This window comes from Rhinatrema bivittatum, chromosome 6 (assembly GCF_901001135.1).
Source record: "Rhinatrema bivittatum chromosome 6, aRhiBiv1.1, whole genome shotgun sequence".
Lineage (NCBI taxonomy): Eukaryota > Metazoa > Chordata > Amphibia > Gymnophiona > Rhinatrematidae > Rhinatrema > Rhinatrema bivittatum.
The window spans coordinates 332,847,579-332,872,982 of NC_042620.1; the positions used below are offsets into that span (position 1 = coordinate 332,847,579).

At 44.9% G+C, this 25,404-nt stretch overlaps 1 protein-coding gene across 2 annotated transcripts in view; it reads left to right on the forward strand.

Moving 5' to 3' along the window:
- Nucleotides 1-728: 728 nt before the first annotated feature.
- CD99L2 (CD99 molecule like 2) overlaps nt 729-25,404 on the forward strand; it is a 118,602-nt gene continuing 93,926 nt past the window's right edge. Inside the window, exon 1 of one of the 2 annotated variants that reach the window (XM_029607723.1) lies at nt 729-955. In XM_029607723.1, the coding sequence (XP_029463583.1) occupies nt 892-955 (64 nt within the window). In that variant the 5' untranslated portion in view covers nt 729-891. The remainder of the gene's footprint in view (nt 956-25,404) is intronic. The other variant, XM_029607722.1, reaches the window with a different exon arrangement.

Consider the following 25,404-nt stretch of genomic DNA (forward strand, 5'->3'; position numbering starts at 1 on the left):
TCCTGGAGCTATGCTCTGTCGCTGTCAACAGTAATAACTTAAAATAGATAATACTGTTTTCTAATATTTTCTAATATTTTAAGTGTTGTTGAACCCCTACACAATTTGTGGTATGTGTTTTTTTTGTATACTTAAATTGTTTCTTTGAATAATATATGTGGAGTTAGAGGAGGGTTTCATATATTGTGTAGGTGCCCAGCACCACTACTTAGTGGTTATAATCATCAACCTTCCTCCTTAAGATCTTTTTTTAAAATCTTTTTTTAAAAAATGTTTTATGTTGTTGAACAACACTTAAAATATTAGAAAACTATTATCTATTTTAAGTTATTACTGTTGACAGCGACAAAGCATAGCTCCAGGATTGTTTTAATGACAAAGCTGGCCATGCATGGGTTTGATTCAATCCAAATTCTTGTCTGCTGGGTTTTTCATTGTGTGCGACAAGAATTCAGGCCGGAGATTAAAAAACAAACAAACAAATAAAAAAACCAAACCAAACCAAACAAAACCGAGTGGGGAGAGTGACTGTGCTGCACACCGCCTCACATCCTGCAGCCCAGAGCACATCTGCTTTCCAGATGTGTGATCGGAATCTCGAGACCGCGCCGCACTCACTGACCACTCACCGCCTCCTCTCGCCCATCGGGGGGAGGGGGAGATGTGCCGCGGGCGTTATATGCAGACCCCGACCCTCCCCCTCCCCCCCAAGCCCCAGCTTCCCATTCGCACGACTCGGGTGAGGTCACAAACCCTCCGATCACACTTATTTCGCGAAAAGGGAGGGGCGGAGTCCCAGCCCCTCTCGCTCCGCCCACCCCGGCCCCGGCTCGCGTCCTGCCCGTGGCTTTCACAGTCGGCGGCTCGGCCTCTTCCCTCCGCTCTCGCCTCATGGCGGCCCCTGCTCGATTGCTCCCGGCGCTGCTGCTGGTGGCGGCGCTGCTCTGCTGGAGAGGTAAGTGGGGTGCGCGGGCTGGGCCACCCCACCCGAGGGGCACGGATTTGGCAGATGCTCCCTGGGTGCGCGGCAGCGGGGAGGGCGCTGGCTTGGCAGGGCTCGTGAGCGCCCCCCCCCGGGCACGCCGGGGGTGGGGGAGGCTCAGGGCTGTGGCATTAGTGCGGTGCCCGCAGCTCTGCGCATGACCCGTCCCGCCTGGGGCCCGGATCACCGCCAAACCCACGATATTTACCTTAAACCCTGAGCATGTGCGGCCAGGACCCTGCCCTGTGATAAGAATCCGTAATCCGCCGGAATGATTTGCTTGATTTTTAAGAGGTTTCTTGCTGGGGGCGTGTCCGTGTGTCCGTCCGGAGGCGATCGGCAGCCGGTCAGGGTGGCACCTTGGGCGTCGCTAACGCAGCCCCCGCAGCCGGTGCCCTGGGAGGACGCCCTGTCGGAGCCCCGCGGTAAAACGGAGACCTTTGCAGAATAGTTGGGTATAGCGGCGATGATGAGGGTTTCCTAGGGCTCGCACATTTTTAAAGATGCTCGCTTTTAGGGCTGTTTAAAGGTCCCTTCTTTGGTAATTGTCTTTAGGCGAAGAAGGGACCTCGGCGGTCCGGACACCTTGCTTTGCCCTTTAAATATTCAGTAACCAATCGAAGGCATCGTCTCTATCCAGTTACCCTGCTGAATTTTTTTTTTTAAACTAGTAATATTTAGAACAATAGTACCCTGGAAGTGTTTTGGGAAATACAGAACACAGTAGAATGAGTATTGCAAACAAAATATGTGATGATAGTGATATATAAGCTTAAAAACCAGTAAATATTAAAAGATCAGGTTTTTATGTAGAGACTGTGGATTATCTTAATGTTTTTTTGTGAACCCAGGTGGGTATAATTTTTGTTTTGTGTGAATGTATCTTTGTATTCCATCTAGAACTATGGACAGTGGGGATATACACTTTTAAAAATAAATAACCTGGTAATTATTATTCTCATATTGTTTATTTATTTATTTATTTAAAAACTTTTATATACCGGTATTAGTATGCATACATCATACCGGTTTACAATGTAACTTTAAAGGCAGAAATTACAATGAACAGGGAGGGCGAACAAGGAGGAGTATACAAAGAGCAGGAGGAGGAGGAATTAAAGCAATAAATAAAACTGCAACGGACTATTTACAGGAATATACAAGGCGTAGGCAAGATACTTGCAGAAGTCAGTGTACTTAATCAGGGTAGGCTTGTCGGAAGAGCCATGTTTTAAGTTTTTTTTCTGAACTTGGCGTAACATGGCTCTAGCCTGAGAGTGGTAAGGAGGGTGTTCCATTGTTTAGGGCCTGCAATGGATAGTGCACGGTCCCTAGCAGAGGAGAGGTGGGCTTTTTTCAAAGGGGGAATGGAGAGGGTGCCTTTGTTGATAGTGCGAGTGGGTCGTTCAGTGCGTATAGGACGAAAGGGTTCATCCAACCATTTGGAATTGTGCCTGATAAAGCGAGGATACAAAAGGATATTACATGTCATGCCTGGTTAGTTTATGAAACAGGCCAGCATCCTGTTTCCAACAGTGGCCAATCCAAGTCACAAGTACCTGGCAAGTACCCAAACATTAAATAGATCCCAGGCTACTATTCCTTATTGATTAATAGCAGTTACGGACTTCTCCTCTGAAGAACTTATCCAAATCTTTTTTAAACCCAGTTACACTAACTGCTATAACCACATCCTCTGGCAATGAGTTCCAGAGCGTAATTATGTGTTGAGTGAAAAATAATTTTCTCTGATTTGTTTTAAATGAGCTACTTGCTAACTTCATAGAGTGCTTTCTAGTCCTTCTGTTCTCTGCGAAAGTAAATAACTGATTTACATAAACCTGTTCAAGTCCTTTCATGATTTTCTAGACCTCTATCATATCCCCCCTCAGCTGTCTCTTCTCCAAGCTGAATAGCCCTAACCTCTTTAGTCTTTCCTCATAGGGGAGCCGTTCCATGCCCTTCATCATTTTGGTCACCCTTCTCTGTACTTTCTCCAGTGCAACTATATGTTTCTTGAGCTGCAGCGACCAGAATTACACACAGTATTCAAGGTGCAGTCTGAACATGGAGCAATACCGAGCGACATCCACTGTTTTATTCGCCATTACCTTTCTAATAATGCCTAACATTCTGTTTGCTTTTTTGACCACCACAGCACACTGAGCCAATGATTTCAATGTATTATCCACTATGATGCCTAGATCTCTTTCCTAGGTGGTAGTTCCTAATATGGAACCTAACATTGTGTAACTATAGCAAGGGTTATTTTTCCCTATATGCATCACTTGCATGTGTCCATGTTAAATTTCATCTGCCACTTGGATGCCCAATATTCCAGCCTCACAAGGTTCTCCTGCAGTTTATCACAATCCACTAATCTGCATAATTTTGTGTCATCTGCAAATTTGATCATCTAACTTGTCATACCCCTTTCCAGATCATTTATAAATATATTAAAAAGCACTGGTCCAAGTACAGATCCCTGAAGCACTCCACTGTGAAAATAGACCATTTAATCCTACTCTCTATTTCCTGTCTTTTAATCAGTTTGCAATCACAAAAGGACATCGCCTCCTATCCCATGACTTTTTAGTTTTCTTAGCAGCCTCTCATGAGGGACTGTCTAATACCTTTCTGAAAATCCAAATACATCACATCTACCAGTTCACCTTTGTCCACATGTTTATTTACCTCTTCAAATAAAAGAGATTTGTGAGGCAAGACTTACCTTGGGTAAATCCATGCTACCAGTATCCCATGAAACCATGTCTGTCTAAATGTTCTGTGATTTCTATTCTTTATAACAGTTTCCACAATTTTTTTCTGGCACAGAAGTCAGGCTCACCAGCTTATAGTTTTCCTGGATCAACTGTGGAGCCCTTTTTAAATAAGCTCCAAGGGTAGGTTGGCAGTAAATTAAAATAAGGCATGGGTTAATTCTGAGGCAATTTTGTATAATATACATTTGTATGTATTTTTCTTAGTAAGTCTGCTTTAAATTACATTTTGGTCCTCTTAATTTCCTATAATAGTAGACATAAATGTGAGGAAAAATGTTAGTTCTGTGCAATCTCATTTTTGAGTTCTTTCAGAACCTTGGGTTGTATACCATGTGGTACGGGTGATTTACTACTTTTCAGTTTGTCAATCTGACCTACTACATTTTCTAGGTTCACTGTGATTTGGTTCAGTTCATCTGAATCATCACCCTTGAAAACAGTCTCCGGAACGGGTATCTCTCCAACATCCTCTTCAGTAAACACGGAAGAAAAGAAATCGTTTAATCTTTCCGCAATGACCTTATCTTCCCTAAGTGCTTCTTTAACCCATTGATTGTTTAATGGTCCAACCGACTTCCTCGCAGGCTTCCTGCTTTGGATTTATTTAATCATACCGGCATTCATTTGACCTTTCTTCCACCTTTCTTAATGCATGGAATACATCTGGTCTGTGCTTCTAGGATGGTATTTTTTATCAATGTCCATGCCTCTTGAACACTCTTAACCTTTTGTAGCTACACCTTTCGGTTTTGTAATAACTATTTTTCTCATTTTATCAAAGTTTCCCTTTTGAAAGTTTAGTGCTAGGGCCATGGATTTACTTACTGGCCCCCTTCCAGTCAATTCAAATTTGATCATATTATGATCACTATTGCCAAGTGGCCCCTATCACCATTACCTCTCTCACCATATCCTGTGCTTCACCGAGAATTAGATGTAAAATTGCTCCCTCTCTCCTCGGTTCTGAACTAATTGCTCCACAAAACTGTCGTTTATTCCATTCATAAGAACATAAGAATATGCCATACTGGGTCAGACCAAGGGTCCATCAAGCCCAGCATCCTGTTTCCAACAGTGGCCAATCCAGGCCATAAGAACCTGGCAAGTACCCAAAAACTAAGTCTATTCCATGTAACCATTGCTAATGGCAGTGGCTATTCTGTAAGTGAACTTAATAGCAGGTAATGGACTTCTCCTCCAAGAACTTATCCAATCCTTTTTTAAACACAGCTACACTAACTGCACTAACCACATCCTCTGGCAACAAATTCCAGAGTTTAATTGTGCATTGAGTGAAAAAGAACTTTCTCCATTTAGTTTTAAATGTGCCCCATGCTAACTTCATGGAGTGCCCCCTAGTCTTTCTGTTATCTGAAAGAGTAAATAACTGATTCACATCTACCCGTTCTAGACCTCTCATGATTTTAAACACCTCTATCATATCCCCCCTCAGCCGTCTCTTCTCCAAGCTGAAAAGTCCTAACCTCTTTAGTCTTTCCTCATAGGGGAGCTGTTCCATTCCCCTTATCATTTTGGTCGCCCTTCTCTGTACCACCTTCATCGCAATTATCTTTTTTGAGATGCGGTGACCAGAATTGTACACAGTATTCAAGGTGCGGTCTCACCATGGAGCGATACAGAGGCATTATGACATTTTCCATTTTATTCACCATTCCCTTCCTAATAATTCCCAACATTGTTTGTTTGCTTTTTTGACTGCCGCAGCACACTGAACCGACTATTTCAATGTGTTATGACGCCTAGATCTTTCTTGGGTAGTAGCATTCAGGAACTTTATCTCTCTAGCATGTCCTGATGTTACATTTACCCAATCAATATTGGGGTAATTGAAATCTCCCATTATTACTGCACTGCCAATTTGGTTAGCTTCCCTAATTGCTCTTACCATTTCATTTTCCATCTCCTCATTTTGGCAAGGTGGATGGTAGTATATTCCTATCGCTATAGTCTTCCCCGACACACAAGGGATTCTACCCATAAAGATTAAATTGTGCATTTAGGGCCAGATTTTCAAAAGCATTTACTCGAGCAAAACTGGTTTTTGCTCGAGTAAATACACTTTACTCAAGTAAGTGGGCTTTGCAAAATTGCTACAATATATGCCATTGAATTGTCCATAGGATTTACTCAAGTAAGTGCACTTTACTCGAGTAAATAGCTTTTGAAAATTGCTACGATAGTATGTCACATTTACATGCGTAACTCCTTTGAAAATGACCCCCTTAGTCTTTTGCAGGATCTTTATTCTGTTGGACTCTATGCCACCCCGCAACCAAGTTGCAACTTTCTTTGCGATATAATATGTACCCCGGTATAGCACTGTCTCATTGGTTGTTCTCCTTCCACCATGTCTCTGAGATGCCAATTAAGTCTATGTCGTCATTCACTGCTATACATTCTAATTCTCCCATCTTACTTCTTAGACTTCTGGCATTAGCAAACACATTTCAGAAGTGTGTGTTTGTTTCTATTAACATTTTGCTTTTCAGTTGACAGTGGTAAATTGGAATCTGTTAGCTCAGGTGAATTTTTAATTATAGGCACATGGACTACTTTTCTTATTATTGGAACCTCACTGTCTGGATGCCCTAACTCTAATGCTTCATTAGTATCCTTTGAAGATACCTCTCTCCGAACCATGTGCTGCTGAGCGACTTTCGGCTTTCCCCTTAGAGCAGCTTTTAAACTAAATCAATCTCCTTTTTAAAGGTTGGTGCCAGCAGCCTGGTTCCACCCTGGTTAAGGTGGAGCCCATCCCTTTGGAAAAGACTCCCCCTTCCCCAAAATGTTGCCCAGTTCCTTACAAAACTGAATCCCTCTTCCTTGCACCATCATCTCATCCATGCATTGAGACTCCGGAGCTCTGCCTGCTTCTGGTGACCTGCGCGTGGAACAGGGAGCATTTCAGAGAATGCTACCCTGGAGGTTCTGGATTTCAGCTTTCTACCTAAGAGCCAACTTGGCTTCCAGATCCTCCCTCCACATTGTCCTATGTTGTTGTTGGTGCCCACATGTACCACGACAGCCAGCTCCTCTCCAGCACTGTCTAAAATCCTATCTAGGTGACGCGTGAGGTCCGCCACCTTCGCACCAGGTAGGCATGTTACCAGGCGATCCTCATGCCCACCAGCCACCCAGCTATCTATATTCCTAATAATCGAATCACCAACTAAGACGGCCGACCTAAACCTCCCCTCCTTGGCAGAAGCCCTGTGAGACACATCCTGAGTGTGAGAGGACAATGCACCACCTGGAGAGCAGGTCCTTGCTACAGGATCATTTCCTGCTGCACCAGGTTGATGCTGTCTGAGCAGGAGACTTTTTCCTTCTCTAAGGAAGCACTAGGGCTGCCAGATTGGAGTTGGGTCTTGGCTACTATGTCCCTGAAGGTCTCATCTATACCTCTGTCTGCCTTAGCTCCTCCAGGTCTGCCACTCTAGCCTCCAGAGACTGGTTTGCCGCACCAAGTCGCCCCATGCTGTATCTACCTGTTCCTCCCTGGTAGGCGGGGGACCTGAACCAGTGCCGGGGATTCCTTAATCAATGCTATATGCATTTCTTCCTTCAAGCGGCACTTTTCTTGGATGATATCCCTCCTGGACAGTAAGGCTCTGGCCTGGGCTTCTCTGTTATGGGAGTGTGCCAGTCCAATTCTCCAGGATCTGCAGTGCTTCATGTCTGCTTTCAAGATGGTCTTTGACTCGGGCTGCCTGGCCATCATGAGGTCTGCCATAGAGTTCGGGACCCTGGCCACGGAACTCAACTGGAGGGAGGATTGCCTCCGTAGCATCAAGGGTCCTCTAAGGTGAAGGATGAGCTTGGCCACTCAGGAGCTTCTGGAGTTCCTGTCAGACTCATTGACCTGGCTGGAAGGATCGGCCGCCATCTCCAGCAGTGGGCCAGGGAGCTCCATCCTCCTTGTAGGGCCATCACACTGCCTTCCTGCTTCCAGTGCCCGATCTCTCTGCCAGCACCAACCTCATCTCCCTCTGTGCACTTGGACGAACCCTTACAGCTTGGACAGAATTGCCTCACACCCAAAAAGAGATTTCATAGCCAGTTAGGCTTGTGTCTCTATTGTGCCGGCACAGGACACTGGCTTGCTCAATGCCAGTTCAATCTAGGAAACTTCAGAGCCTAGGATCAGATGGGGAGGTAATCCTAGGCTTAACGACACATGCTCCTCAACTAACTCTTCTGGTGACAATCACTGTGAACAACCAGGATTTTTCCACTCTAACTTTGGTAGACTCCAGTGCTGGGGGGAACTTCCTGATGAAAGCTCTGGTAATCTGCAACTTCCATCGTTCCCTTTTAATCATCTTCTCCTTCTATAGGGACCCATTGCCAGGTCTGATCACCCTTGCTACTGCATCATTGATCATGTGTATCGGTCTCCGCCACAAGGAACGTATTGTCTTCCATGTTGTAAATAGAGCCGTCCATCCAATTGTGCTGGGGCTTCCTTGGCTCCAGTTGCATTCTCCACAGTTTGACTGGGCCAGATTGAAACTCACTTACTGCCGTTTGCAATGCCACGATTTGTGTCTGGAGCAGGTGGAACCCCCGCTCCACGTATCTCTGGCTGCTATACTTCAGGGCATCTCTTTGCAATACAGCGACCTTGAGGATGTGTTTTCAAAAAAGAAGGCTGAGACATTGCTACTCCACAGGGAGTACGACTGCGGAATCAAGTTGTTGCCCAATACCAAGCCTCAATGGGGTAGGGTATACCCCTTTTCTCTCCCCAAAACCAAGGTAATGTCAGAGTACATCTGCGAAAACCTAGACTGGGGCTTCATTCAATGATCCATATCCCCGGTGAGTACAAGTTTCTTCTTTGTGGTCAAAAAGAATGGCTCACTCAGGCTGTGTATGAATTACCATGGACTAAATCCCATCATCAAGAAGGATAGTTTTCCTTTACTGTTATTCTCTGAACCTTTTGACTGCCTCCAAGGTGCGAGGATCTATCTGAAACTAGACCTCTGAGAAGCTTACAACTTAATTCAAATTAAACCTGGCGATGATTGGAAGACAGCATTCAACACTTGGAACGGCCATTATGAGTATTTATTTGGTAATGCCTCGGCTGACTTCCAAAAGACGATGAATGAGATTTTCCGGGATTTCCTCTACATTTGTGTTGCCGTATATCTCAATGAGATCCTTATTTTCTCCAAGGTCTTCAGCTCCTATTGCCACGATGTACGTCTGATTCTACAGTGACTGCGAGAAAACAAATCTATATGTGAAACTTGTGAACTGCCTATTCAAAAAAGAGAGACTCACCTTCTATGGGTATATTGTATCCAGAAAGGGCTTCCAATGGACCCAGAGAAGGTTAAGAGCATCCAGGACTGGCCCCAGCTAGTAGGACCATGAGCCCTGCAAAGATTTCTGGGCTTGTGCCAACTATTACCGCCACTTCATAGTGAACTATTCTAAGTTCGCTGCATCTTTCACAGTCTTCACCTGTAAGGGAGCCAACATGAAGGTTTGGCCTTTCGAAGCTGTAGCGGCCTTTCAAGAACTAAAGGATGCTATCCTGCCTACACCACCCATTCATCGTAGAAGTGGATGCATCCACTGTAGGTATAGGGACCATACAAAGCCAGTGTTCCCCTAAGGGGGTTCTCCAACCTTGTTCTTCTCAAAGAATTTCTCACTAGCTGAGCACAACTACGGCATCTGCGACAGAGCTCCTAGAGATCAAGTTAGCGCTAGAAGAGTGGCATCATTGGTTAGAAGATGCTCATCACTGTATTACTATCTACATCATGGGTGTTCAACTCTAGTCCTCGAGGGCCGCAAACTAATCTGATTTTCAAAGTAATCCTAATGAATATGCATGAGAAAAATTTGCATGCACTGCCTCAGTTGTATGCAGATCTGTCTCATGTATGTTCATTAGAGAGATCCTAAAAACCAGACCAGTTTGTGGCCCTCAAGGACCAGAGTTGGACAACCCTGATCTACATGGATCTTAAGAATCTGGAACACCTCCATGATGTCCGATTGAATGCATGACAGGCTCGCTGGTCCCTTTTCTTTGCACACTTTGATTTTGAGGTGAAGTATCGTCCAGCTCTCCAAAACATCTGGCCAGACCCTTGCACTACTTCAACAATATTATTGGTGGCCTCAAATGAAGCAAGATGTTAAGGCCTGAGTGGATTCTTGACCCACCTGCGCACAGCAGAAAGCTCTGTCGGGCTGACCCTGGGAGTTGTTACAGCTGTTGCCAGCCCCCATGGAACTCTGGACCCACTTGTCCACCAGTTTTATCGTGGACCTCCCTCTCTCAAACAGTGCCACCATAATCTGGTTGGTTATCGACCATGTCTCAAAGATGTCTCACTTCTTCCCACTACCAGGTCTCCCTTCTGCTCCAGAGTTAGCGTGCCTATGTCTTTCATTTACACAGACTACCTAAGCACATTGTATCAGATCGTGTGTACAATTCATGGCAAATACTGGTGGACACTTTGTAAAGAATTCGATATTGCCTTGGACTTCATGACCGCCTACCACTCACAGGGGAATGATCAGTCTGAGCATACCAGCCGACTTCTCAGCTTTCCTCCGGGCCTTTGCCAACGAACGCCAGGATAACTGGGCTTCCCTTCTACCTTTTGCGCAATTTTCTCACAATTCTCATGTCTGTAGCTCTACCAGGTTTTCACCATTCCAAGAGGTCTACGGCAAACAACCCTTGCCTCCTCTGCCTCTCCCCATGGCTGTACCTTCACCAGCAGCTCAGCTGTCCGCCCAGGAACTCAGGATCTCTGGACCTGCATCAATATCCTCCTTCAAAAAGCAGCCCAAAGAGCCAAGAAGACCACTGATGAGGCCTACTCCTCAATTAAAAATGGGCAAGAAAGAATGGCTAAGCATGCGCCATATATGCGTCTCACTCCTTGATCCATCGGGCCTTTTTCCATCCTCCACCAGATAGGACCCATGACCTACCACCCAGGTTGGGTATACACAACGTGTTCCACGTATTGTATTGAAGTCTTTAATCCTCTCCTGGCCCTTGAGAATGTGACTGAAGCCTCAAGAGGTGACTTCCGAAGACGGCACGATATATGAAGTGTAGGAGATTCTGGATTCCAGGTGTTGGGGCAAGAAATGGGAGTACTCATCTCCTGGAAGGATTATGGCCCTGAGGAAAATACATGGGAGCCTGCTTCCAACATTTTGGGTACCAGTCTATTAAGGGAATTTCACGTTTCACATCCCAAGAAACCCAGACCCTCAGGGAGGGGGCTTAAGGGAGGGTAATGTTGCGTTTGGCAGTTTATGGGTCTTTTCCGTGAACCGCTGCTCTTGGCTCCAGCCCCGAGCCACACCTCATTCTCCCCAAGGCCGCCAGGCTGCTTGCATAGCAGGACACCATGCCTCATCGCGGTGGGAAGCTGTCGAAGACTCCTGCGGCAGGATGCCACTGACTGCGCTTGGCTCGCCTCGTAGGGCTTGCACACGCCCAACCTCGGCACCCTTAAAGGACCTGTGGAAAGAAAACCCAGCAGGTTCATCTGGATGACATCACTCAGCCTTCTCAATATAAGGCCTCTACAGATACTCCTCCAGTGCCTCGGCAATAGGTCTACTACTGCTGGTAGAGTGTATTGCCTCAGCGTGTTCCTGTTTTTTGTTCCTGTGTTCCTGGTCCTTGTCTTGGCAGTCCTTGGCCTTCTTCCCTGAGTTCCTTGTTTTCGTCCTGTGGGCAGTATTCAGTCTTTGGTCTTCATCTTGTGGTCAGTCTTCAGTTCCTCGTCTTCAAGCTATTAGTCTTCAGTGTTTTCTTCTGCCCACCTGTGCTGTTCCTCGCCTCCCTACCTGTCTGTCTGTCCCATCTTCCCTCGGATGGATCTCTTTGACTTCGGCTTGACAGTTGACTCTGAACTCCACCTACCACTGACAACTGCCTGACTCTGACCGCCTAAAATGCTGCCATGCCTTACCGCTGCCTAGCTCTGACTCTGTCCATATTCAACCTGCCTCAGACCCTGCCTGTGACTTGGCTTCCTCCATGGATCTTCATTCCCATCAACAGAATCCCGCACCCTGAGCCGACCTCAGCTACCAAGGCTCAACCTAAGGGGAATGAAAGCTGGTATAGGTGAAGCTCTGTCACAGCCTACTCTGCCAGCTGACTGTGGGGACCTGTAGGGCTCCTCCCAGCAGCAGGCACCAACCCCCATCTCAGTCCAAGGGTCCACACTCGCAACAGTATTGTGGGCATTTTCTGTGCTTTATTTTGGTGGACTGCATATTTAGCTTTTGCTTGCTCTATCTTGCCTTAGTGCATGCCAAATCAATTTCCTCTCGTTTCTCTGCCAATTCTGACTCCCATGGTCCAATTTTGGATAGTAAATCTTGAGGTGAGCCTCAGTACTACTAATCAGTCATTAGGTGCCGCACAACACCCTGGGAAGTAAGCAACACACAGAGACTACCTAATATATATAATTATAATTAGGTAGTCTTTGTGTGTTGCTTATATATATTGTGTGTGTTGCATATGTGTATGTATATGTGTGTGTATATATATATATATATATATATATATATATATATATATATATATATATATATATATATATATATATATACACACACACACACACACACACACACACACACACACACACACACACACACACACACACACACACACACACACACATATATATATATATATATATATATATATACACACACACACACACACACACACACACATATATATATATATATATATATATATATACATAACAGTTTTTGAATTATTCCGTTGTATGCCGTAAACAAAATGTTTCATTGACCTTTTTTTCATACTGGTTTTTATTTTATTTCTTAAATTAAATAGATGTTAAAAGTTTGTTACATAGCAGCTCCCTTGACTCTGAATCTAATGAATTGGTAGATTCCGTGTAAGCATGAAACACAGAAAAACAGAGAGGAGGTCAGAATAACAGGTTCAAATGTTTTAATTTTAAGGGAATGTATGTAAATGCAAGATTCCTTGTCCTATTGTATTTTTTATTATTTATATAGAGGATAACTTTCAAACTACATGCAGCGGCATACGTGTGCATATGACCACACATATAGCTACGATAGTATTTTATAACCCACGCCTATCATATGCGTGCGTATTATAAAATACGCGTAACTCCATCTCGCAGCATATGCAGTATGTATGCTTACATGTGAGTATATGTGATGCATTGAATGTGTGTACTTTTCCTATTTAAGAATAAATGTGTGTATTTTTACGTGTGAAAATAAAATAGGACTTACTAGTGTAAAACACTATTTATGCATGTAAGTCCATGCTCGCGCAATTGACATGATTAGTTTATCAGCGTCAGTTTGCTTAGTCCTTCTCCAGGTCATTGAGACCCTCCTGGCTTTTCGGCCTGGCTCAACCAGACCTGCCAAGCAGCCAACAACGTGGAATAAACAAGCCTGATAGCAATTACTCACGATAACGAACAGGCGCAAAATTAAACGAGTAAGTTGCCAAATGTATGTGCGTGCATGTCTTTTAAAATAGCAACTTATGTGTGTAACCACCAACCAACCTACCCACTACTCAAACAAGGGATTAAGAGTAACAATAGACAACCATCTCAACTTAAAATCCTTCATCAAACAAACAACAAAAGACGGCTTTTATAAACTTCAGGTCCTGAAAAGAATCAAACCTCTCCTTCATATGCGAGACTTCAGAACGGTCCTTCAAGCAGTACTCTTCTCCAAGATAGACTTCTGTAATTCTATATTACTTGGTCTTCCTTCAGCTTCTATTAAACCTCTTCAGATGCTCCAAAACTCGGCCGCAAGAATTTTGACAAACACCAGGAGCAGAGATCACATCTCCCCCATTCTCAAAAACTTACACTGGCTGCCAATTCACTTTAGAGTCATTCATAAGTCCATCACCATCATCTATAAAGCAATCCATCACCAGGCTCCACTCGATCTACAAATCCCTCTCAGACGACATACCTCCACCAGACCTATCAGGGAAGCTTACAGAGGATCATTAATCATTCCCCAAACCAAATCGACACACCATCTAAGTTTTAGAGACCGGGCTTTCTCCACAGCCGGTCCCTCGATATGGAATTCTATTCCCTTGGATCTGAGACAAGAACCATGCCTACTAACTTTTAGAAAAAGGCTTAAGACTTGGCTGTTTAAACAAGCCTTCCCAGATCCTAACTAAATTATAGCAACAATTCAACGAGACACTACAACATAATGTAAATAATTTAATCTTAAATCTGCTCTGTTCATCTAACTCTCTTTCCTCCCCCAGTTAGAAAAAACCTTGTTTAATGTAACTTTACGGTTCTATGCACTTGTTCAATGTTCTGTTTTACACCCCCTTGTTACCTGTAAACCGGCATGATGTGATTGTATCACGAATGCCGGTATAGAAAAACTTTAAATAACTGTTGGCCCTGCCCTGTAACACTCCTAGACCGCCCCCCCCATTTTTTTTTGTACTTATTTTCGACTCTTTATAAAATACGGATTGCGCGGGTACAGGCTACTTATGCATGGAATGATGATTTTTATGTGCATAACTCTCTTTTGAAAATTACGGTATCTCCTAAACCTTTTATATAGCAGTTTTAAGCAAAGAATTAGCAGTAAGACTCGGAGGAAGAATTTTGAGACCCACTAAACACACGAGCCAATATTTTAAGCAGACAAGAGCTAATCCCACAGCAGCGTTTTTCCAACCAGTGTGCCTTCAGGTGTGCCACAGAAAAGCCACGAAAGCGGATGCTTCGCTCCAGACCAGCCCCTGGGCTTTGCTCTCAGCACTTCACAGCAGTGAGACGTACCTGCGGTGGCTCTTAAATGTATAGGAGCACCTTTCTGAGAATGTGTAATCATCCTAGGTACAGCATGAGCCCGGGAGTGTTGGAAATTAATGGGCAGCGTGCAGGGCATGGACAGCCGGGTCCCACTGTGCAGCGCACACATCATACACAGTATCCTCCTCCTCTTCCTCTTTTTCAGCCTGCTCCTTTATATCCCCGGGCTGGGTGAGACAGGAAGAGCGTGCACGGAGTACTGGATGTGACTCACTCCTGAGGACTGGGAGGAACAGCAGCAGTGGAGGAGCTCTGGCGGTCACATGCATCAGCCAAGATAACCCTCCAAAACCAGCCCATCCGCACCAAACGGACTTCTCCCTTCTCCTGCACTTGTATATAGAGGGTCCTGGCCCACTGTGCTGGGTTCACATGTGTTTCTGCTGCCTTGACCCTCTGTTTCAAAATTTGGAAGAGAGACTGTCACATTTGTTTTTTTTATTGTCATCCGCCTCGAGCAACTTGTTTGGGAATGAGTGCAGAATATTAAGACCTTGTAAATAAGTAAACATTTTTGTTTAATGTTAGGTGAGCCTTGGGTTTGGCAAGGTTGTCCTACGGTACACAAACCGGGAGGCTTGTAACAGCTTCTGCACTGGCTGATGAATGTGGGTGAGCTGGTGCATTGATCGCTGAAGGTGTCAAGTGCTGCCGTGATCCTTCTTGCATTAACCAACCCTTGCTAGCTTTAATTAGTTGGAAATAAATTATTAATCCTGTGTTAGCCATCACCCTGGGAATGGGCCTGTGCTACGGCTGTTTCTCTGTCAGAGTCCCATGAAGACACAGTGACAACAAAGGATTTCTCTATGGGCATAGGACAGGAAAACGTCCTTCATGAATAAGGCCCATTGTTTTTATACAGAACTTCAAATGCCAAATTATTAAAAGGAATTTTAGGAAACTAGCATCTTTTTTTTTTTTTTTTTTGTAATGCTTTTTTTGATCTAATTTTTTGTCTCTAATCAACCAAGCTCCTATTCTCCTTTTGCTGTTAATGCGGTGTTAGTGAATAGCTTTCTAGATTCTGGTACTTAGGGGGCTGAGAAGTGTCCAGCATGTATAGCTGATCCTCCTCTGTACTGATAAGTATGTCAGGCAGTTTGAAGCTCAGTACACACTTGTTCTGCTGCCTCTTAAATGTCACCAGCCATGGTGACACCCCGGTCTTTTGATCCAGTGACTGTGAGATTGATCACAGCCGATTCCGCTAAAATCCCAGTCAGCTGCACAGTGTAGCAGCACTTTAATAACTACTACCACCACCACCGCTATTTTCTATTTTTAAAGCACTACTAGACATATGCAGCACTGTACAGACACAGAAGTCCCTTCTCTATGGAGCTTATAATCTAGTCAAGAGAAACATACATGATGTACAAGTTTTTGGGAAGTGTGATCCACTCTGCACTAGCACAAGGGAGTGGCCTTGCACAACTGAGCCTGCCCCTGGAGTCTAACCTGGCTTATTCTCTCACTCCCCACTGCCCCCTCCCCAGGCTGTCAGCAGTGGTGCGTAACACGAGTGTCCGCTTCCTGTGCTGGGAGGGTATGAAACCCAAGATCTATGGGATTCATGGGGCTTGTACCACGAGACTGAATTGACAAAGCAAAGAGTGCTAAGCACTTCTGCTGAGTGAGAGGAGGCACAGGCTGGACTGAGATTGAAGAGCAGAGAAGGGGGGCATGGGAGAACTTTTGGGGGGTGGAGGAATGCAAGGAGAGACCCTTCTAGGGATGGGATGGGGACATGGGGAGATCCTTCCAGGAGTGAGAGCGGGACATGGGGAGAGCTTTCTAAGGTTGGGAGGGGGATGTGGAAGGAGAATCGAGAGCAGGGGATCTGGAAAGAACATTCTAAGGATTGAGGAGAGCGAAGATTGAACCTGGGATGGAAGGCGCAGAGAGAGAGAGAGACAAAGGATATGGGGAGGGAAGGAACGTGAGGGCCTGAAGGAGAGAAGGCTGAGGTTTGGGGCCCAGATCCAGGGAGAACTGTGTACTGAGGGGGGACAGAATCCTGGCTGTGGTTCAATGAGAGGGGAATGGGAAAGGAGGCTGGATATTGGAGAGAGGGGGAGGGAGGAGAGGACAAGGGGTAGGGCTGATAGAATGAGGACTCTGGATTTGATGGTTCGGGGGAGGAATCCTCTTCTTATTTGGAAGAACAGTATATAAATACTTGTAAATAAACAAAAAAAAGATAATACGGGGAAAGGAATGGAGGGAGGAGCTTATGAAAGAGGAGAGAAAGCAGGAGGAATGGGAAAAGGCAAGCAGTCATTCAGATGCTGGCGGCCAGAGGTCAAGGGGACTCGGCGATATTTCTTCAACTGGAGATTTCTCGCTCCTTCGCTAGGAACCACAGTGGAGCTTTTGAAGTCGTCCCCGTCCCCCCCCCAAAACTGCAGAAGCCCTGGAAAGGAAGGAGGTAATAAACTGCTGACGGGAGAGCAAAGAGCCTCAGAGAGGAAGACTCAAAACGCTTTCCTTCCGTGTCGATGGAATAGCAAGGTAAAGGTTCAGCGAGAAATAAACGAGTAACCTGCAGCTTCTCTGTGACAAGGTCATGCTGCCATCCTACCTTCCCCCCCCGCTTCCTCTTGCTTTTGGTTTTTGATCCGGCAGTTTCCAGATCGGATGGAAATGAGGCTGGGATCTGACACCATGAAGCCTCCGTTCACGACTTCCCGGGGGTTTTATATCCGCTCCCAACGTACTTTAGTTCGGTTATTGCAGTGATTGGTTCATAGCCGGGGATTATGCATCCGGCCCCTTCCAGAACCCTGCAGTAGGGGCCCTAAACCCAGCCAGCGATGATGGCGACTCCCTCCTCCGGCTCTGAACACTGCCCTCTCGTCCTCGCAGACACTGGTTGATCACAGGGGTGGAAGGGTAAGGGGGTAGGGGAGCTGAAAGTCTCCAGCTAGGAGGGAATCCACCGGGCCAGTCCCCAATACTTTGTTGCTAAGCATCTTTTGGGTTCTGCTGCTTTGCATTCATTAAATAATCGGGATTAGCTGGCCCAGTGGTGCTGTCCTGTGGAAACTTCCTCAGTTCAGTCCCGAAGTTGGATCTTCCGCTCTCTGGGTCAACTGGAGAGGGACTCACGGTCATTGTTTAACGGTGACACCAAGTGGCCAGACTGGGGGGCCTTGACTGCAAGAGCCAAAGGAGTGACCCTGCAGGGACCAGACGAGTTGCATTTCTGGATGAGGGATTGAAAAATAGGGGGAAAAATCCATGAGTGGTTGTGAATGAAGATTCATGTTGCCAAATCCCTTCCTGTTTCTGATTGAGCAGGAGGAAATGACTAGGGAAAAAGAGTATTTAGCAGCCCTGTCTCAAATCTTTTCTGGTGACATCTACGGGAGTCATGCGATTTGAATTCTCTCAGTATCCAACTCTCTCCTACAGGCTGACAAACCACAATTATAAGGCCCCCACCCCCAGTCAAAAGATAAGTAACTGCTCTCACCATTTCTTCTGGTGCTCTTCCATACTCTGACCCAGTAAAGCAGCCATCCATGCTTACAACTGAATCTGAAATGTTTCAAAGATGAGGACACACAAACTACTGGGTCAGACTGAGGGTCCCTCATGCCCAGTATCCTGTGGCTAACAGTAGCCTGTCCAGGTCACAAGTATCTGGCAGGCTTCCAAAAAGCAGATAGATCCCATGTTGCTAACGCTCAGGGATAAGCAATGGCCTTCTCCAAGTCTGCCTGGCTAATAACAGTTTATGGACTTTTCCAAACTCTTTTTAAACCTATCTACATTAACTGCCTTCACCACATCCTCCGGCAATGCATTCCATAGCTTAATTGTGCATTGTGTACAAAAGAATTGTCTCCAATTTGTTTTAAATCTACTACTTGCTAACTGTGGGGCCAATGCAATAAGATGCGCAGTAAAATAGGTGCTCGTACTGAGTGCCCGTTTTCCTAACGCGCACACAGCCACCTCTCCTAGATGCCCAATGTTATATTTAAATGAGGCGGTGCAGTAAAAAGGATGTGCTAGGGATAAATTGTGTCCCTAGTGCTCAAAAGCATTGGGTGCCGAGGCGATGTGACTGTGTTTGCTACGGATGCTCAGTACAATTGACTGCTTGCTACAGGCACTCAATACGATTGAGTTGTAAGCAGAAAAGAGCTGTTCTCCTGGGGGTTGTGATGCGCTTCGTTAGTTATGAAGAAGGGCATCAGCTGGAGAGGGACTAATTTAGTGCCACATGAAAAGAAAATACTTGGACCTTTGTCGGCATCGTGTCCAATTGATGATAGTTTAGCAAGATCAACCGGTTACATAAACCAGTTTATCCCTCGTACAAAGCAGGGCCTGGTTATTTCCCCTCCCCGCCAAAAGGCCCCCGGACTGGCCCCCATCTGTGTTGCGTGCTGTGGTGCGCGAGCCGGAGTCTGCAGTCATAGGCTCCACAAATCAGTTGGGTCTTGCAGTGGAAAACCCCTCCAAGTAAAGGCCGTGCAACAGGGAATATTCAAAAAAGAGTCAGTCTTGGAGGGTGCATACCATTAGCCATGGTTGTATCTTCATTGTCATGAGACCTTGACTCGCGGAATGACTTAACGCCAGCCCCAGAGCAGGCATTGTTTGCCGTATTAAAAAGGGTGCATTGGGCAACTGGCTATTTTCTGCATCGGGGGATAATAGCTAATAGCCTCATCTACACTGAACTTACATGTGATGAATGTTATTAGCTACGCGTTTGTTTAGGTGCGTGTTTTGGATGCGCTAATCCCTATATTGTATCGATTTAGTCTAGCGTGTCCAAAACGCACATCCAACCGCATGCTAAACTGTGCACTGAGCTTAGGCGCGTGTTATTGCATCGGCCGGTTTGAGTCTTTGTAGTTTGAGAGTAAACCGATTTTGCATTTACCCTTTCTACTTTCTCATGATTTTATAGACCTCCCTTCAGCCTTCTCTCCTCCAGGCTGAAGAGCCCAAACTTCTCTTGTCTTTCCTCATAGCAACGCTGTCCTCATCCCTTCTTTGTACCCTTTCCAGTTGTAGTGACCGGAATTGTACACAGTACTCCAGGTACGGAGATAGGCAGAGGCATTATTACGTTCTCCGTTTTATTCTCTCTTCCTTTCCTAATAATTCCTAAAATCCTGTTTGCTTTTTTTTTTGTCCGCCACTGCACACTGAGCCGAGGATTTCAAACTATTGTCCACGAGGACACGCAGACCCTTTTCCTACAGTTTAGATTGCTTTTCCCCATGTGCATCACTTTGCAATGGTTCACGTTAAATTTCATCAGCCATTCGGATGCCCAGGCTCCCAGTTTTCCCAGGTCCTCCTGCTTGTGATTTCACAAGTCAGAACAATTTTGTCATCTGCAAATGTGATCAATCATCATTCCCTTTTCCCGATCATTTATCAATATATTAAAAAGCCCCAGTCCCAGTATAGATCCCTGGGGCATTTTACTTTTTCTCCATTCAGAAAACTGGCCATATAGTGCTCCTCTCTCCGTTTCCTATCTTTTAACCAGTTCACAATCCACAATAGGACAGTTTCTCCAGTTCCATGACTTTAATTTTCTCAGGAGTCTCTCATGAGGGACTTTGTCAAACACCTTCTGAAAATCCAAACACACTACATCCACCGGCTCGCCATTTATTCACGCTTATTAACGCCTTAAAAAAAAAAAGAAACAGATTGAGGCAAGAATTTCCCTTGGGTAAATCCATGCTGGCGGTGTCCCATTAAACCATGGGTATCTGTGTGTTCTGTGATTTTGGTCTTTTGGAAAAGTGTCTACAGTATTTCCTGGCACCGAAGCCAGGCTCGCCAGTCTATAGCCAGTGCATGTGTTGAGGTCCACATCTCGTAATTCACTGGAGGTGCCATCTGTTAGGCAGATCTGTTTTGCTGAATCTTTCTGTGTGGCTGGCTCTTGTGTATGGAATTCTCTGCCTGACGAACTAAAATCTGAATCATCTATTTGCAGGTTTTGGGGGTTGTTGAAAGCATAGTTATTCACGCTGGCTTTTGAGAAGCTGAATTAGACTGTGTTGTTTTTTTTAAACCATATTGAGCTATGCTTGATTAGTTATTGAGTTATAGAACATGGCTGTGCTGCTCTTGTTGTGTTTTTTTGTTTTATTTATTGTTATGCTTTTTTATTTATGGATGCGTCACTTGTAATCCCCCTCATAATTGTAAATAAGGTGGGCTATAAGTTGTTTTTAAAATAAATAAATAAAACAAACTTGTACTTTTTATTATGAAGAAATGATCTCCATTACACATTCCTCCAGAAATGTCAGGGTAACGCCTACATAATATTGTAAAATATTACGAAAATCTTCCAACGATCTGCAGCCAGTCCCGACACTAAGGGACGCCTGTCTGTGGCAGCACCAGCTCACAGTAAGGAGAGTGGATGGAGCGGTCTCCTTTATTGCAGTTCAGACTATTAACAAGGCCAGAAGGGGGGGGGGGGGGGGTCTCCCGTTCGTACATGCGTTTTCGAGGTCCTTTCCTCTTGAGATTCTGTTTGAGACAAAATCCTCCAAATAACCCTTGCCAGTCGTCTGGAAGTAAATCTGGTCTTTGTGTTTTCAGGATGAATGGAGTAACAGTGCAGCATTTGTCGTCCGTGCAAAAGCTGCTACCCATTCCTTTTTGTGTTACGGTTCAGACAGAAAGTCCCTGCCCCGCAGGAGGCTGCTTCTCTTGCAGGTGGCTTGACGCTTCGTTCAGCTGAAGTTTCCCCTCCAGGCTTTTCTGTCCTAGACAAGGGTATATTTTGTATGGGGGAAGTCTTCTGGCAGTTCTGCATTTCAGATTTAATGCACATCAAATAGGCAGTAAATCCAAATAAAACTATCTTTGTGAATATGAAATTCACTCAGAGCGGTTTACAGCTCTTGAGTGGATAAACCAGAAGTTAATTTCAGCTTCACAATAAGAACGGCGAAAGCAAGTTAGGATAGCAGCTAGAATCACATTCTAACTTGGCGATGAAAAGGTGTGCCTTAGCGTTTAACTTTTATAGATCAGGACACGTTTACTGAGCTCTGCTACAACCTAGCCCCTAGTTAGCTAACTCAGAAAATAATTATAATCCAGCAGTAAAACTATTGGTTTGCAGCAGCAAGCTGCTGGCATTTGAGGTGATGCCAAGTCAGTTTAAAATCTTAAGAGCTCCGGGTTGGACAGAGAACTTGGCTTTTATTTGCTTCCTGAAATAACGAGTGGTCATGTATTTGTCAGAGCTCTTTAGGAAGGGCGTTCTAGAGGGTAAGTGCCACTCCCGTGGAGAAGGATCCTAGTGGTCTGGAGGGCATGCAGAAGGATAGCCTTTTGCTCCGGAGGATAGGTCCGTCTCCTCTTAGAGCCTTGATGGTCCGTGGCGACATTCTGGGGTTCATTCCGCATGGCACCGGTAATCAGTGTAGTTCGGGTAGGACATGCGAGCTGTGGTTACTCAGTTTGCATCCTTCGATTAGTCATGCAGCAGAGGTATATTTATTTGAATTTAAGTTTTATGACCCTTTTGTTACAGAAACATGAAGTTGAAATACAAAAAAAACCCAACGTATGAACGAAAAATCATATCCTATATTAATTAACTCACCAACTAGGGGTAGGAAAGGAAAAAGAGAAACCAAAAAAAAATAACCAAGAAAATAGCGCAGTATGAAATCAAAATTACGCCATTTCATGACTGACTACTTTCACACTTCATTAGTAGAGCCTGAAGGTAACAGCAAAAGTTTTTAATCGTTCTGGACCAAAAAGCACTCATTATACTTAACTTGAAAATACAAAGCCTGAGAAAACAACTTCTCAGCACATATGTAGCAAACCTGCCATAGCATAACAGCACTAGCGCTGAGAACTCAAACCAGTAATCTACCTAAGAAAAGGCCGCAATGCACATCCTCTGGAGGAACACAACACACAAGGCTGCTGTGCATGCTAGTAAAATACCTCACCTCTGCTAACCACCCAGACAGACTCAGTCTTCACCAAATACAGAATAAAAAGCCACAAACTACAAAGCTGGAAATCCTATAAAGGCTTTCTGCATGCCATGCAAAACTGGAGAACTAGAAACAGAAATACTTTTCCTCCTACACTAAGCAAAGTACAAAGATAGAAGAAATGCACATTTCCAAAACTGACACATGGCTCCCCTTCTATTCCCCCATCATCCCTCATTTCTCCCAATTACTCTTGTTCAAACACCCCCTGACTCTCGCATCTCTACCCAGCATTTCTGACCATCCTCTTCCCTGTGTTCCCTCGCTCTACTGCTTGACTCTCCCTGCCCCCTTTATCCCCCTCTACCCCTTCCTGCAATAGCCCCATACTTCCTCTCTCTGCCCAGCACCTCGCACCAGCAGCATCACTTCCCAGCCCAGCAGGGGAAGATTAAAGTCTGCGTCCTGTCAGTTCCAGAAGAGCGGGAGTTGGTAATGTCTTACTGATCTGGGTGAAGGAGGAGCAGCTCCCCACTGGACCAGAAAGAGGAGAAGGAAACACAAGTAGCCTTCTCCCAGGCCCAATAAAGAAGTCGGCCTACTCCCGCCCAGGCAGTTGAGAGAGCAGCCTCCTCCTGGCCCCACAACCCACCTTCCAGGAGTACCATTGATCTATAGTGTCCAAAAGGCTGCAGAGAAGTCCAGTAGCACCAGCACTGCCGCCTGGCTTTTGTGGCAAAGCATTGGGAGATCGTACAGCAGTAGCACCAATTGTCGAGGCTTCAGCCCTAGCTGCTGTCCATATGCACGTCTCACATTTAGCATTCATAATTCAATTACCTAAAAAAACTGTAAAAACATCTTTCGGAAGTCAGTGTAAATCTTTCATGCATTCCCTAATGCTTGAATCAATAAGAGCTGGCCATACTCACTGAGCGTCTTGAAGGCTCTTGTTAAGAAACTTTTATATATATTGAAAGAAGGCTTTTAGGGCAGTGTAATTGTCTGGTTGAGGGGGAAGGGCAGTGAAGAATAGAGGATGGAGGAAATGCACATATTTGCATACGTTAGTAGGCAGAATAAAGTTCTCCCTTTCACAGAATGGCGAGGGTCTCTCATTCCACACATCCATCTGGCACTTTCACAGTTTATGTTTAATTAAAGGATGAAACAGAAGTTGATTTTTCCAGATATCTCAGCACTCCCAGAGCTTCCCAGAAACCTAAATAGCTGATCACAAGCTTTCTTTGGCCAAGGATTACATGTTTTGCATATGGCAAGCAAAATGTTGTGTGTGTGTGTTTTTTTTTTTCTCTGCAGTGCAGGATTGAATGAGGATATTTGTGTTAACATTTCCACATGACAGAATTTAAAGCACCATTGATAGCCAACATGGAGGATGGTACAGAGGTGGTGACAGAGTTGAATTGGTTGATCAGATGTTGTACCAGATTCTGTGTCTTAGGGCCACAGCAAGTATGAATGGATTCAGGGTCCTACCCCCTTAAACTTAGGTTATGCGAGTTGCCATATCCCTCCCCAGTCTGTGGAAGCTAGGACGCAGGGTGACGAATGGGGATGCACATTCCTTGGAGGAAGAACCTACAATAAGTGGTTGTGAAACCCAGTACTTTGCAGTGAATTTAAGGGGATGAATTATTTAAGGTGAGGGAAGTTGTTTTTTTTTTTTTTCTAGTCCCAAACCGATTTACCCAGTTGTCACATCTGTGTTTGACGTTTGGCGTTTGATTGGGTCATCACAGTCTGCATCCAGTCAAAGCTCCAGTTTTTTTCTGTTTTTCCTCACTTACATTGGGAACACATTTGGTGTTGAGGGAAAAGTCTGAGAGCTTTCTTCCCTTCGAGTACAACAGAAAAAGTATTGCAAAATGGACAGGACAGAGAGAGAGAGCGAGAGAAACAAATACTGAAAAATGTTTTTATTTTATTTAAATACTCTGAAGGTTATCCCACTCCTAGTCAGGAAAACTATTTACATGTCCCAACTGTAATACATCTCCAAAAAGAAAAGCCATCCAAAAACTCTGAATGTGAAACAACTCTCAATCAAAGAGAAACCTATCATCCTAACAGTGACATAATGGACGAAAAGAATTCACCACCACCGTGTGCTTCAACAAAGCCACCCTACCTGTGGAGGTAGTTTTAGGGCAGGAGGAAACCTCGCTCACCAGAACCAACCAGCTCAAGATACCTTCTCCCTATAACTTTGTGGCCTACTAACTCTGTCCCCTCTGCAGCTAGCCCTTCTCAATATATGATCTGCAAACAAAAAAAAAAAGCTAATCTCAGACTGAACCAACTGAAGAATTTAAACTCCAGATCCCATGTCTCACAGAGACCTGGACAGGAGAAAGTGACACTGTCACCCTTATACAGCTCTGTCCACCAGGCTACCAAATTCATCATGTTCCCAGGCCCATGGGCTGTGGTGAAGGAGTTGCTATAGGATTTCATCACTCTGACCCGTAATCTAATGGCTGCCAATTAGAAAATCTTACTGTTCTATACTGAAATTCCAAGATGACATGAGGTTTAAACTTGCTCATGACTCCATTTCTATCTGATCTCCTATGTGACCTTGCTACTATATTCCACAAGCTCCTTGTGTTAGGAGACTTCAACTATCATGCAGAAGCCCCTCCCAAAGATAACACTGTTGGTTTCCAATGCACCGTGGATGATCTCTGCCTCATTCAGCTAATCAAAATCCCCACTCACGAAGGCAGACT